The 13,877-nt window shown below is 39.4% G+C and overlaps 1 protein-coding gene across 1 annotated transcript; it reads right to left on the bottom strand.

Annotated features, from left to right (window-relative positions):
* Positions 1 to 2,799: 2,799 nt before the first annotated feature.
* acvrl1 (activin A receptor like type 1) lies at positions 2,800 to 12,736 on the bottom strand. The gene is made up of 10 exons (XM_026368510.1): positions 12,149 to 12,736; positions 7,507 to 7,578; positions 6,805 to 7,041; positions 6,247 to 6,452; positions 6,032 to 6,131; positions 5,795 to 5,941; positions 5,402 to 5,677; positions 5,039 to 5,236; positions 4,106 to 4,236; positions 2,800 to 3,821 (listed from the first exon to the last, which is right to left on the bottom strand). The coding sequence occupies exons 2-10, from the start codon at positions 7,574 to 7,576 to the stop codon at positions 3,675 to 3,677; spliced, it is 1,512 nt and encodes a 503-aa protein (XP_026224295.1). The 5' UTR covers positions 7,577 to 7,578; positions 12,149 to 12,736; the 3' UTR covers positions 2,800 to 3,674.
* Positions 12,737 to 13,877: the final 1,141 nt, after the last annotated feature.

The following is a 13,877-nucleotide window of genomic DNA, read 5'->3' as shown; positions in this document are numbered from 1 at the left end:
GAAATGCATTGCCATCCTATAATGGGTAACAGTGTATTTATTATAGATGAAGAAATTGAATCGGATTCAGGTAACAAACCTTCCTCCACTGGTATTATTTCTGAAAATCTTTCCTTTATTTTATCTTTCTTTTATTATTAATTTACGAATTTCCAATTTGGGATTTTACTTTAGTCTTTGTAATTTATTATTTAATGACATGGCTACCTTTTGTGGAAAATCATAAAAAATCTCTTTTTATTTCCATCTACACAGATAAGGTTAAAAAGGTGGGAACAGTGAAAATGATCTGATTACATTTAACTGTCCATTCAAAATATGTTCTGACAATCAGGCAATTATCCACTGTTATTAACAGCTTGTTTCAAATGTAAAATGGTAAAATGAACCTTTTCACAACATAATTATGTTTCACTCATTTCACATATGGTAAAAGTCATGAAAATTATTTGATAATATTTTTGTACCTGATTGTCAGTGGTCATTGACAGCTTCTCAATATTATCAATGTCAAACAGTTAAGTCATTTTTCCAATGTTTTTTTTAGCTTCATGAATAAACAGCGAAAAAATGAAGAAGTTACACCCGTTTCAACCACCAAGGTTGACTTAGTTTTGATTAATTTATGCATTACATTCCTGATTGAGTGTATTTATTACTTTAAAATGAATGTTTTGTGAATGTTTTCAGTGATTAAATTGGGTGTAAATGTTCACAAGGTGAATATGTAAAACCATACATAATTAAATAAAATATTTCTTACAAAAGAATGTGGAAAATATTTGTAAAAAGTGTAAAAAAAAAAACAAAATAAAAAAAACATAACCTAATCACAGATAACATCTCGTTCCATCAAATTGTGTGGATAGTAATTTAATAAGGTCAGTCAACAAGTCAGTCACCAAACCTGTTATTTAAACTAGGCTACGCCTACATTCAAAGCAGACATTTGAAGTCAGGCATGACAGTAATGCAAATGGAGAAAGAATCCAATGTGACTGTGTCTGACTACTGGACCCTTTCTTTTATTATGGATGTAGGTTAGACAGCAGCAGGGGAAGAAATTACATGCCAGGGGTTGACACTGGGCCTTTCTGCACTTGTCCTCTCAGCATCAGTATGAGGCTAGTCAGAGTATGATAAACACATCTGTCAATTTATAATCAATGTTTGATTAAATTTCAGCTCATTGAAATGCATCAGTAGGACACTGCAGATGAGCACAATCTACCAGAGCTTTAGTTTGCTTTTAGTTTAAGCATATGATTTTCTAATTACAAATTCCTAATTCTTTTAGTTTACCTTAAATGTTGTATCAGATTTTTGAAAAAATGACATCTGCTTACCATTTTTCATGAGAAAGTGTAAAATAATAACTGACCTAATGCTCACAAAAGGGGTTTTGGTTCAGCTCCATTCACAGTGTTCTCTCAGCTTGGGAACCCAGCCTGTCTATACGCCTCTAACCCATCCAGAGAATGTAGCACATGAAGACATGAGTCAGGCAGTGACCAGGTGCATTTGGGACTTCTGTTCCTGCTTTTATCACCTGTCCTCTTGCTAGCACTCACAGCGATCTATCCTCAAGACTAATTGTGTCTGCATAGTCTCCTCTGTGGCTTTATATCTGTCCGTTATCGGCCCTGTCCAATTTATCTCCACATTTCTTCAGTGCATTGTCTGCTGAACAGATCTCTCTGTCTGAACCAAGCCATTTGGAATGATCCCAGTGTGAAAAAGAATACACAGAGGAGGGAAACAGAGGAAGAAGTGAGATGGGCTCCTGCACTCGCAGACAGGGAGTTTGGCTTCTCTGATACTTGAGCAACCCCCCTGCAGTGTTAAAAATAACCTGCTCTTCATCTGACTGACCAGACAGACTGAGGCTTTGAGGGAGTATTATCTCTCTGGAGTTTGTTCAACAACCAGACAGACAGGCAACACACACATGTATACACACGAACACACCAACAGATAAAGGAAGTGCAAGCATGACAGACATAGAAAGAAAACATTGTCATGCAGATGTTACACAAAGACAACAGAGCTGATTTTTCCTGGTGAAATATTTTCACCTCTTGTTGGACATTTTGTATCTGTAACAGTCTCAACCCCTCAAACCTGTTGCTTTGACCATACACCAGATCATTACTGTATAAATGAGATAATAACACACTTTGGTTGATAAGGTTAAAACTAAAAGTGGTAATAGTAAAAATATTTGACTCATGTAAAGATTATTAAGATAATGACTCATCAAGATAATGAGTTTTTAGTTTTGAGAACACAATCTCCTATTTTTTAATATAATTTCTTTTTTTTAAAAAAAACAGCATGAATAAATTAGTTTGAAATTAAACTTCAGGATGAACAAATCTGCAATACATTAAAGCATAACAAATGAAAGATGACTTATTTTCAATAAATAGATCTGAATACTCCAATAACGACTAAGAATAACAAGCCGAGACAAATATGCCAGTTATATTTTTTTTAAGTCTCCATCCAATCACGTGTCTTTGTCTTACTTTATTTTATTTGAAATTGTGAGTAAAGTGTGACTAACAGAATTTGTTAATATTATCTTAATGTCAGTATAAGTTGTGTAAATTCTTCACGCCTTCACCGTTATAATGATATATTGACTTATCTATATTGTATTGGAAAGAAATGTATTTCCTATGATATGTTTCATTACTGTAAATGACACAGTTTATCATTCAGCTATTATCTGAGGACCTCTGCTGGCCAATCAGAGAGCTGCAAACAGAACTGGCACAAAATAGCCTCTACAGTGAAAACATTTGAAAAATACATTTCTTTATTTCACATATACAAAATTACATGCCTGTGTTTGTGAATTCATTTGATGATTACGCAGTGGTACATTTTAGGATTAAAGCGGCATAAAAAAATGTTGTACAAAAGTATATGATATGTGTTTTATACTAATTATCTCTTAAAAATATATTTACAATACATCCAATGGTGATCCAACAGCTTAAGTGCTGTCAGAATATATACAAGTGAATAGCTCAGTGTGTGTATGTGCAGATACTGAATGTGCAGTCTATATAAGTTAAATATGTTTACAGAACAGAGTATGTGCTTTGATATGAGTATGTTATTACATTTTTCCTGTATTCATAGCAAAAAGCAGCCAAGGTCTGCATAATCTCTGTAGTGTTCTGTGGCTATAGTCATCATGGGAAAACCCAAATGCATAATTTCACCATATCATATATCATCATCACATATCAGAGCTCCCCCCAGAGATAAGAGGATGAGTAATTGTGTTAAGCTAGATTTTCCATCCTATGATGGAAGTGTCTGATCCAAACATTTTTGTTAGATGAACAATATAAAAAGAGAAATACCTTAATAAAAGTCTTTGGTCTTACTCTTTTTGGCCGCTTCTTCAAGTCAGTTGGTTCTTGGTTTGAGGCACAGAGAATATGGCAGATGGAAATTAGGCCGCGTAAATGAACATAGCCTTAGGTGTGAGACAGTCTAGACACTAGTGCTCCAAGTCATATGATTTTATTAAAATGCAGTGACTGTGTGAGTCATTAGTGCAAAATATGCTAATGATATGCACCTCGTGCTGTTGAGAATGTACAAATCCCTTACAGAGTTTTTTATCATCTGTCTCAGTTTCACCGCAATGTTCTCGACTAGATATCCTGCTTGAGTTTCTCAGTGCTGAAGTCACTGTCATGGTCCAGTTTGGAGAGGGTCTTCCTCACCCGCAGAGCTGTGAGGCGGGCCGGTGGACTTTGGTACCAGCACTCTTTCATGATCTTCACAATGGCTGACAGGATCTGGGCACAAACAGACAATTGTAAAACACGGTAGAGAGTAATGTGTTCCATGCAGTTTCTGTTTATGGCACCGTTATTATATAAAGTATCTGCTCTTCATTACCAGTTGGTCAGCACATCATCAAGTGTGTGCATTTATGTGTTTACTTGCATGCTTGTTTGTCACTATGACACTATGTGCATGCTATAGATTAGAGGAGGTGATTGCCTGTACAGAGAGTTTTGCCACAATGAAAAAAAAAATCAGTGTGTCTCTGTATGTTTCTGTGTGTCAGATGACCTACTGGATGGGAATGGAGTCTGTTGTGCAGGCTGGGCCTTTGGTGGTCCACACAAACCACCTTCTTCATCTCCTCAAAGCTGGGATCTGAGGGCACCAGGTCAAAGAAGGGAGGACGGTACTCTTCCACAATCCCTGTAACAATTCATAACAAACTATAAAAAAGACTGTTTTTCCTCTATGTGAGCAGAAAAACCACCAAATGACCGTGTCAACAATCTTAAATATGACAGCAGACTGTTAAACACATAAAAACTCATTATCAACTTCATGAGCAGACACACTTTAAGAGTTCTTTGGGTTTTATCTAAATCACAGTTTTCAAAAACATACATTTCTTTTCCTTCAAGGCCTAAAATAGCACATTTGTAAATTGGCTGTAGTGGGAGTTTTGTAAAATGTGTTTGACTAAACAAGAGTACAGACAAAGATATCAAATCCCTGGTGACTACACTGGGATGGAGATCTGCAAAAGCCTGCTGAGTGTGTGCATGTGTATTTGTGGTTGTCAGTGAACACATACGCACACAAAGTTATGACTGTCTATCCATCTGGACTAGGCACATTGTGCATGTGTGTATATGTGTGTATGTGTGGATGTGTACTTGCATCTACAAATTGTGTGCACGGGCATCTGGACTATGTACAAGTGAGTGCTGACACTAGATAAGACTGTTTATAATTACTGCAGTGCTAATCATGAGAGAGGATAGTAGAGACAGACACAGACTAGGAAAACACTGGGGTGCTGAGAGACATAGGACTAACAGAGCAAGACAGACACGACAGAGAAAACAAGTTTTCAACATGATGTGTGTGTGTTGGTGACACATCAACTTATAAGAAGTCAATTGTTCCTGAAGTTTAAAAGGGCAAAACTTTTATTCTCACAATGTCTTAGCAAAAGTAGTGTTCTAATAGGCTGTTGTGTTCTTACCATTGACAATGGTCCTGCGGGTAATTTCCCAGAAGACCAGGCCCAGAGCCCAGATGTCAGTTTGCTTGTAAGATTCAAAGATGTCTACACGAATAGTTTCATCTAGCACTTCAGGGGCCATGTAGCGCTTGGTCCCCACACGGGGGTTGTTGCCCACATCAAGGTAGTCGTGGGATTGAGAGTGTATCACAGCCAAACCTGAGGAGAGAGCAGTCAAAAGCCACAGATGTAACCTACAAATTTACAGCCTACTACCAACTTGACCATATAATCAGTATGAAACATAATTTTATCTCAGCACGTTGTATTAGAAGCTGGAGATTCGGTCCAGTGGATTAAGTGCGATTTGCTGTCCTTTCTCACCTAAATCAGCGATGCAGCACTGTCCGTTCCTCTTCACCAGTATGTTCCGGCTTTTCAAATCTCGGTGGGCGATGGCTGGCTTTTCCTGGGAGCTGACAATCTCAGTGTGGAGGTGAACCAGGCCACAGGCCACAGAGAGGCACATCCTCAGGCAGCTTTCTGGCTCCAAGCTGCTGTGCTGCAGGAAGTCGTAGAGTGAACCCAGCTCATGAAAGTGGGTGACAAGCCACAGCTGGGTGCTAGAATTTTTGGATGTCATGTCAGAGGCTATGAAACCTATAAGCCAGAACAGAAGATAGCTATTTTAATGTCTGCCTTTAGGCAGATGCTTTTTGAAATGACACTGCACCCCTCTTTGTACAGAACGAGAAACACAACAGTTTGCTGTCATACCCAGAATGTTGTCATGTCGCAGCTGTACAGTATTATAGATCTCCGTCTCTCTGAACCAGGACTGCTCATCCCTGGATGAGAAGATCTTCACAGCCACACTCTCCCCCATCCAAGTTCCCCTCCACACCTCCCCATACCTGCCTTTACCTGGAAACACAATGACACAATTACACAACTGCAAAGTAATAAACAAAAAAGGGCAAAGAGGAGCAGCAGTGATGACAGTGAGATACTGACCGACACACTCGACAAGTGAAATTTGTCTGGCCATAGTCCTTTGTACCAGGTAGGGCAGCCCTGTCCCACTCCCCGATGTACAGAATTCATCAAAGATGTCCTGGAGAAAGAGAAAAAGGCCCATAAAAGATCCTTATGAGTGGACTCAACACTCAGCAAACACAACAATATTTTAATAGTATTGTGTCTCATATTAGGCATCGACTGTGTCTTACACTATATTTGGGGTCATCTCCATGAGGAACCTTAAGCATTGTGACGTCATTATCTTCTGCTTTTCTCAGTTTGCAGCGTGCACGTCGGAAGCGGAGGAACACCACCAGGCCACACATACAGCCAGTTATGATTAACAGCAACAAAGACATAGCGATCCACAGCTCTGGAGGGGGGATTTTGGGGGGTTTTGTTGTTGGTTCTCCGTCTGGAAACACACAAAAATTCACACGTGTAGCTTACATTTTTGAAAACAGTTGAGAACTTGGCACTATATTGAGGCAAATAGGTTTTAGCATGGAATAATTTCTGATTAAATGAAAACATATTAGAAACATGACCTTCAGTGAATCATCTAGTCAAAAAGAGGAAAGCCACACTGTATGAATTTGCTCTAACCAACCACAAGGGGGAACCAGTTACTATCAATAAGAAGCATTTGTAGATGCACTGCAGCCAGGAATGAGAATACAAAGACTAAATAACATATTGAGACTATTTCTTCAGGTTTTATGAATGTGATATTTATATATTGTATAGAAATGGTTCTGGATACTCACTAATATTTGGAGGTGGTGTGGAGTTGGCGTTGCACTCATTCTCTTTGCAGCAGATGATATAAAAGTGCTCAAAAGAGGAAAAGCAATGCTCCTTGTAAGTACGTTTGGGGAAACAGCCCTTCTCCTCATTGCCTTGCACCCAGGTGTAGAAACAGACGTCTCCTCTGCAGGTGCCGTTTGTGCAAGTGCCTTTGCCGTTCTCGCATATACACAGCAACTTTCCATCATCTTCAGTGTCTGAAGCACAACAGAAGACACACACGTGATGTTAAATTGTGAATATTTGAGAAATGTAAAAGAAATGTCAAACAAAACAAATAATACAACTTAATAACATGTATATCAAATAATGAAAGCAAGCAAATAAAACCAAAAGAAAGGAAGAGCATTTACTCCATGACTGAAAAAGCAAAAATGTGAGTGAGTCGGTTATCTTCACCAGCTGCTTATTAATGTTAACTCTGCCTTTAATGCATGTCTGAGCTTGTTTGCTGAAAACAGTTGACTGCTGTTTTATAATGGTGGTTGATGAGAGACTAAACCATGCCGTCTACATGCAGGTTGGAGAATCAAAGCGGAGAACTAAAAGCTGCATTCTCAGTGGACCCTGTAGTATTGGTGATTTCTTCATTTTAAGAAAAAAATATATTGTCAAAAAATATACCTTAATGGCACTTTTAATTGAATGGAACAAAAACGTACCTGCATAAACAGCAGTGAGACACAGACACACTCCAACTAGCACCACTGTGAGGAGAGCAGATCTTCCCATCTCTGTGAAAGAGGAAACAAATAATTAGTAACAGTTAATATAATCACATGATGACAATACAGTTACTGTTGTCTCTTTATTAGGAACTGTCATAATGGAAGCAAGAGATTTAATTTAGGGCATTATGGAAAAATACAGCCAGTTCTCTGGCATTTGAACTGCTACGTGATGGAAATGTACAGATGCTAACTGAATCGTGGTGTCCATGAGGAGTCAAGCAGTGGTTAAAGCCCAGGCTCTTTGGCAGAGGAAGCTATGAGGTCAAAAACAACAGTCTAAGGTCCCAGCCTGTCTGACTGTGTGGTAATTGCATTGGGTGGGAAAGGGGGCTTAGGGGAAGAAGGCTGTAATAGCACTCCAGAGTGTTTGTGTATGTATGTGCGCTGAGACTGTGTGTGGCGCTGTGCTGCCAAGGCTCCAGGTCTGTCAGCTCCCCAGCTACCCTGCTTGCAGAGTAAATATTGATGGCAGTGCTTCCTGCCATTGAGTGGCCCCACCCGGCTGGCCGGCGAGACTCAAGTCTGCTCATTGTTTAGAGCTGCGCTGTTGAGGGTCACGCAAGTAGGAGGGCTATCATACACACACACACACACACACACACACATACACACACACACACCCACACACACACACACACACACACACACACACACACACACACATATTTTTGTATGACAGTCAGGGTGAGGACTCATTCATTCCCTAGACCCCTACTGTCGTGTCCTTGTTAATCTACTCTCTTTTAATTTTTAATTTATCAAGTGTGCTGCCTTACACTAACCCTAACCATCACAACTAACTGTCTCACCCTTAACAAAACCTAGTCTTAACACTTCTTATTGTAAGGACCAGGCACACACACAATCACTGTCACTGCCAATTGACACCCAGATAAGCTTGAACATGTTATATTAAATTTAAAATATTGGTAATAAGTCTAATTTTTAACAAATTTTTGGCAAAGAGCAGGATTAGTGCAGCAATATCTACTGTAATGGAATTATTGTGTTATTGTAATAAAACAATATATTGTTATTAGTATAATTGTAATTATAAATGTAACTGTTTATTTTATTTCTATGTACACATTGCTTTACTAGAAGTATGTCTGCACATGCTCATACTTAAGGTCTCTTAAATTCTATTTTCTGCATTTGACCCAGTGTTGGCAACACTGCACTGCTCTAAATGCTATAAACACAAAATTTCATGACCACCATCTTGAACAAGATAGATAGCAGTAATACTTCCACTGTCTAGCATGGATGTTCTCTTTAAATGGTGATCTTTGAGAAGCAGCGAAAGTTGTGGTTAGGCACCATTTGGTATCATCAGACTCTGGATTAACCTACAGACAATTTATTTAACCATCTGGGTGTAGAGGAGAAAATTACCCATGCAAACTGTGCTACATTATATGCAGTATGTGCAGTACATACAACACCTGCAGTCTGTCCTGTAAACTATGAGGCGGATGAGAGCTTATATACTGTATCTCGGATGTGTGCAACAGGATGGAAGATGATGGATGGCAACTGGGCTGTCGACAAGTTTGTATTCAATGGGAGACAGCTGTCAGGCTGACTGACGTCCAAAACGGAAGGTTCTCAGGGCTGCGAGCTGACAGTTTTCAGTCTTCCCTGTTACTACACAACTACACAAAATATATAATATTTAATCTTTAGTATTCTTGTAATGTCTCTTGTGCTGGATGTGTCGAGTAATGCAACTATTAGATGAGAGGAATGAATCTGTGTTTTTTAAAGTTGCATGTGTTATTGTAAGTATGTGTTCTTGTTATATTTACTAGTCATATATTATCCATTGCATGCTGTATTTAAACTGAATGAGTGAAATTTTTCACCATCATGTATTCTAAATCCCCTAAACTGCATCTTGCACATGTCAGCACAAAGCTACGGATATCCTCAATGCATCTAGCTAGATATATTTAGCACTTCTTGTATGAGAAACTACAGGAAGTCATTTTGTTAAATCACGCCAAATGTCATTGAAGAGAAACCCAGGAAGTGTTGCTGTTTAATATGAATATTTGTTTATTTACAAATATACAGATATTTTGATTTATTGAATGCATCTACTCTCCATTCAGATTTTACTGTGTTCTGTGCATTTACTTCCCAGGACCTGGCCCATGTGCAGCAAAATGCAAATGAACTGTGAAATCTCTGTAAGATTAATTTGTTTGCACGTCAAATTTGAAATCTGACAGAAATCTCTGACAAAAGATATCTCAAAACAAGCTCTGGGACTCCAACTGAGAAACTACTGCACTACACTCTAACTCACTAAAACCACAAGCCATATTTTTACCAACCAGCAAAACACACTTCCTGTATTGAGTCATAGGTGGATCCAGTGGAAGAACAGCATTAACACAACTCTGCCCACAGAATGAACGTATTCTCAGTGGAGGAGATCAACTGTATCCTGTTTCTCCAGCTATCACTTCACTTCATCAACAGGGTCTTGACATAGGAGGGAGCGGTAATCACATCCTCCATCATGACAGTCTGACTTTAGACTCGAGCACACTTCCTCTCTAAGCTCTCTCATGTTTTTCTCTATTCTGTCCAATGCTACACCCACGTGACCCAAGGGGAAAAGATCCATTGTCATCTTTTCCTCTCATCTGCAGAGCTTAGACTCGGGGAGGCAGATCTCTCATTCCATCTGGATGACTGTGCGGTTACAGTGGTGGATGGTGGGGGCATGGCATAGCGTAGCAGTCTCCAGCAGCCCCTCAACTGGGCCTCACCACACCAAAGAGCCCAATGACTGACTGCAGGAAGCAGCTAAGCAGTAAAAGAGTTTCAGTTATGAAGTTTAAATGGCAAAAGACTTGACATGCAGTTACTGTGACTCTATTGAAAGTTGGCAGGTCTCAGTTGATGTTTGCATCCTCTAATGTACAGTGGCAAGAAAAAGTATGTTTTCTGATCTTTATCTAAGTCAAGAGAATTAAGAAATATAATCTTCCTAAAGTAATAACACAAAAAGGATTCTGATCTTTCATGTCTTTATTGAGAACAACGATAAAAACAGAATAGAAAAATAATGTGAACCCTTTAAATACTGACTAATTGGAGTCAGGTGTTAGCATAAGTTAACTGAAGTGAAGTTATTACTTTGAAAGTGTAGACTAGAGCTACTTTGACTAATAAAAACCACTCTAACTTTCTAAGCAGAACAATACGCTTATATGAGTCATACCTCGCTAAAATGAGCTCATGTTGTTGATTTACAAAAAAACTGGAAAGGATTACAAAGTGATATCAAAGACTTTAGAAATTCACCAGTCTACAGTTTGGAGAACAATCTACAAATTTAAACACTTTGGGAGTGAGCCTACTCTACTAAGAGGGCCAGCCAGTCAAAATGTCCCCAAGAGCACAACAAATACTCAATAATGAGGTAAAGAACCAACCAGTGAATGACAGCCAAAGATTTAAAGGCAGCATTGGAACTGGCTAACATCTGGTAATGAGTCTACAGTACGTAAAACACTGAACAAGTAGGGTGTCTATGACGGGACACCAGGAAGCTGCTTACTAATAAGAACATTGCTGCACGCCTGAAGAGCACGCTGGCACTCCACAGCAGTACTGACAAAATGTTTTATGGACTGATGAAATCTATTGAACTATTTGGAAAGAACACACAGCACTGCATCTGGGGTAAAAATGTCACTGCATATCATCATGAAAACAGCATCTCATTCGTAAAGTATGGTGGAGAAACCATCATCATTTGGGCCTGCTTTGATGCATCAGCGCCTGGACATCTTGCAGTGATTGAGGGGAAGATGAATTCCAATGTGGAGAATGACCCAAAACGCCCAACAGAATGGCTTCAGAAAAACAAAATGCACCTTCTGGAGTGACCAAATCAGGGCCCAGACCTTAACCCAATAGAGATGCTATGGAGTGACTGGAAGAGAGCCACACATGAGGCATTCAAAGACTATGACAGAGCAAAAGTAGTTCTGCAGGAAGAATGGGCTAAAATTCCTCTTGAACGATGTGCAGGTACAGGAAGTACCTGGTTGAGGTTATTGCTGCCAAGGGGGGTCAACCAGTTATTAATTCTAAGCGTTCACATACTTTTTCCACTAGCACTATGAGGTTTGTGTGACTTGTGTGCACAAATCAGCAAATGTGATCAAGGTATGAAAAGTTAAGATCCCTCATACTGGATTCCTGAGGCTGATGCTCATATTTATATTTGGAAGTTATAAAATATGATGACAACAAAGCTACTTAAACAGCACAAAAGGCTGTTATAAAGTGCTGTCTATCAATGGCAGAGGCAAATGTGCCATGTAGTGACAATCTACCAGGTTTCTGCCAATGCGTCTGTGGGTCAGGTACGCCACATGTTGACACCTGTTGGTTCACATCTGCAAACACGTGGAGGGACGTTTAACGCTGTTAAAGGTGTCACTGAAATGTGAGTTTGGCCTGACTGTTAGATACAACTTAGATCTAATGTCACCGAACCATCCCAGCAAAGTAAAAACCATCAAATGACGGTTTAGCAGCTGTATCTTACCTGTTTTCTGCTCGTCCTTTAACTTGACGCAATGCGCAAATGCCGCATATCAAAGTGAACTTGGCCAAGGTTGTTCCAGAGAGATGAGCTTAAAGTATCACAAGCTCCATTTCACAGGTAGACTGAGTTGTTGTACTTTTTTCTTAAAAGCGTCTCAGCTGCAGATGTTTCAACCAGAGAAGAGAGAGAGAGTGAAGCGGAGAGAGCTCACATCCTCCGCACAAACAAGAAATGTTTCTGGGCAAACGTCGTCCACAGTTTCTCCTCTCTGCTCCAGAAAAAAAAAAAAAAATCCACTGTTTGCACAGTTCGCAACAACTCAGACAGAAGTGAAAAAACCAGAAAACTTGTCAGCTGGGTCCTAGCGGGACGACAAACAGGGAGCTGCAGCCTATCTCATCTCCGTCCAAATCTGCGCTGATAAAAACGAAAGCACCGAGCGCGCTCGTCGGCTTGGAAGCAGACCGCACTCCTTCCGCTGAGAGGACTTCAAATGCGTACACAGGTCACTTCAAGTCCTCCTCCATTTACTGAGAACCGTTTTGTTGTTGTCTCTGCTTCTGATCTCGAGTGAAGATTAGAGATTTGAAATAGTATACAGTGTTGTCCCACCCCTTATTGTCCCGCACAGGCTCTGCTCCGGCTGGAATGTGTTCTCATAGTGGTTTTCCTGTTGCTTGCTAAACCGCTCATTTTCCTTTTCCCCTGTGGACTGGTGTCTGCCCTGCACTGACAGGAATGTGCTTCAAAGAGCCCTCCGTGATAAAAATAACATTTAGGAGAGAAAAAAGACTTACACTTAGCACCTTCCATTGACATCTATTAAACCATAATCCTATTTTACAGATGCCTTTTCATGCATTTTAGAAATACTGATCAACTCCATCCAGACATTCATGGAATGAATAGGACAATTCTTTGCTTGGAAATATTGTTAGGTCTGATTTGTTTTCCATCCAGAATCAGCAGCATGAATTTGCACATATTACAGCTTAAACTTGATCAAACTCCTGATGTACTGACTCTCTTGATTTGCTTTTTGAGCTGGTTTTTAATTTTTATTTTTAAATGCATTATATATTTGTTACAAGATAACATTAACTATGTATTATCAGTAGGTTATATTTAGAATTGGGAATCTATGAGAATGATAATAATAAATAATGACAATTATATATCGTTATCAATTTACTGACTCCCATGAAAAACTCTTCTACTGGGTATTACTACGAATGATAACTGATTTTTTGGCCTCTTGGGGGAAGTGGAAACAAAGATAGTTGACATGGTGACTTGTTTGTGGCCTCAACCAAAACCTGAAGCAAATATAGGTTTTCGATGTTGTGTCATGCTCAACTAAAAAAGTTAATGAGCAGTGTACTGTATGCACAATGTCCCCTCTTTAGCAGATAAATAAGAAGACAGCCTTCTACCATCAGACTCTGCTCATACATGAAGTGAAAGTCTTAGTTGAGAAACACATTTTTTTAGTAGGCATGCCTGAGGTATTGAGTAAGTACTGCAATGTGTAAGCCTATACGTCCTCTTGATGCGTCCTCCTAACTGCAACAGTGGTTCCCGAGTAACTTTGTGTTACCGCATTTATGACAGTCTAGTCTGAGTGGCAAACACAGAGCTATCTCTTAGATGCCAGAGAGTCCGTGCTGTGTAAAACCTCTTCATTCAGCGCGGCCTGAGAGAGATGTCATCCCGTCCATAATGTAAATCC

This window comes from Anabas testudineus, chromosome 7 (assembly GCF_900324465.2).
Source record: "Anabas testudineus chromosome 7, fAnaTes1.2, whole genome shotgun sequence".
Classification (NCBI taxonomy): Eukaryota; Metazoa; Chordata; class Actinopteri; order Anabantiformes; family Anabantidae; genus Anabas; species Anabas testudineus.
The sequence above is the reverse complement of the archived record's forward strand: the minus strand, read 5'-3'. Positions and strand labels throughout refer to the sequence as shown.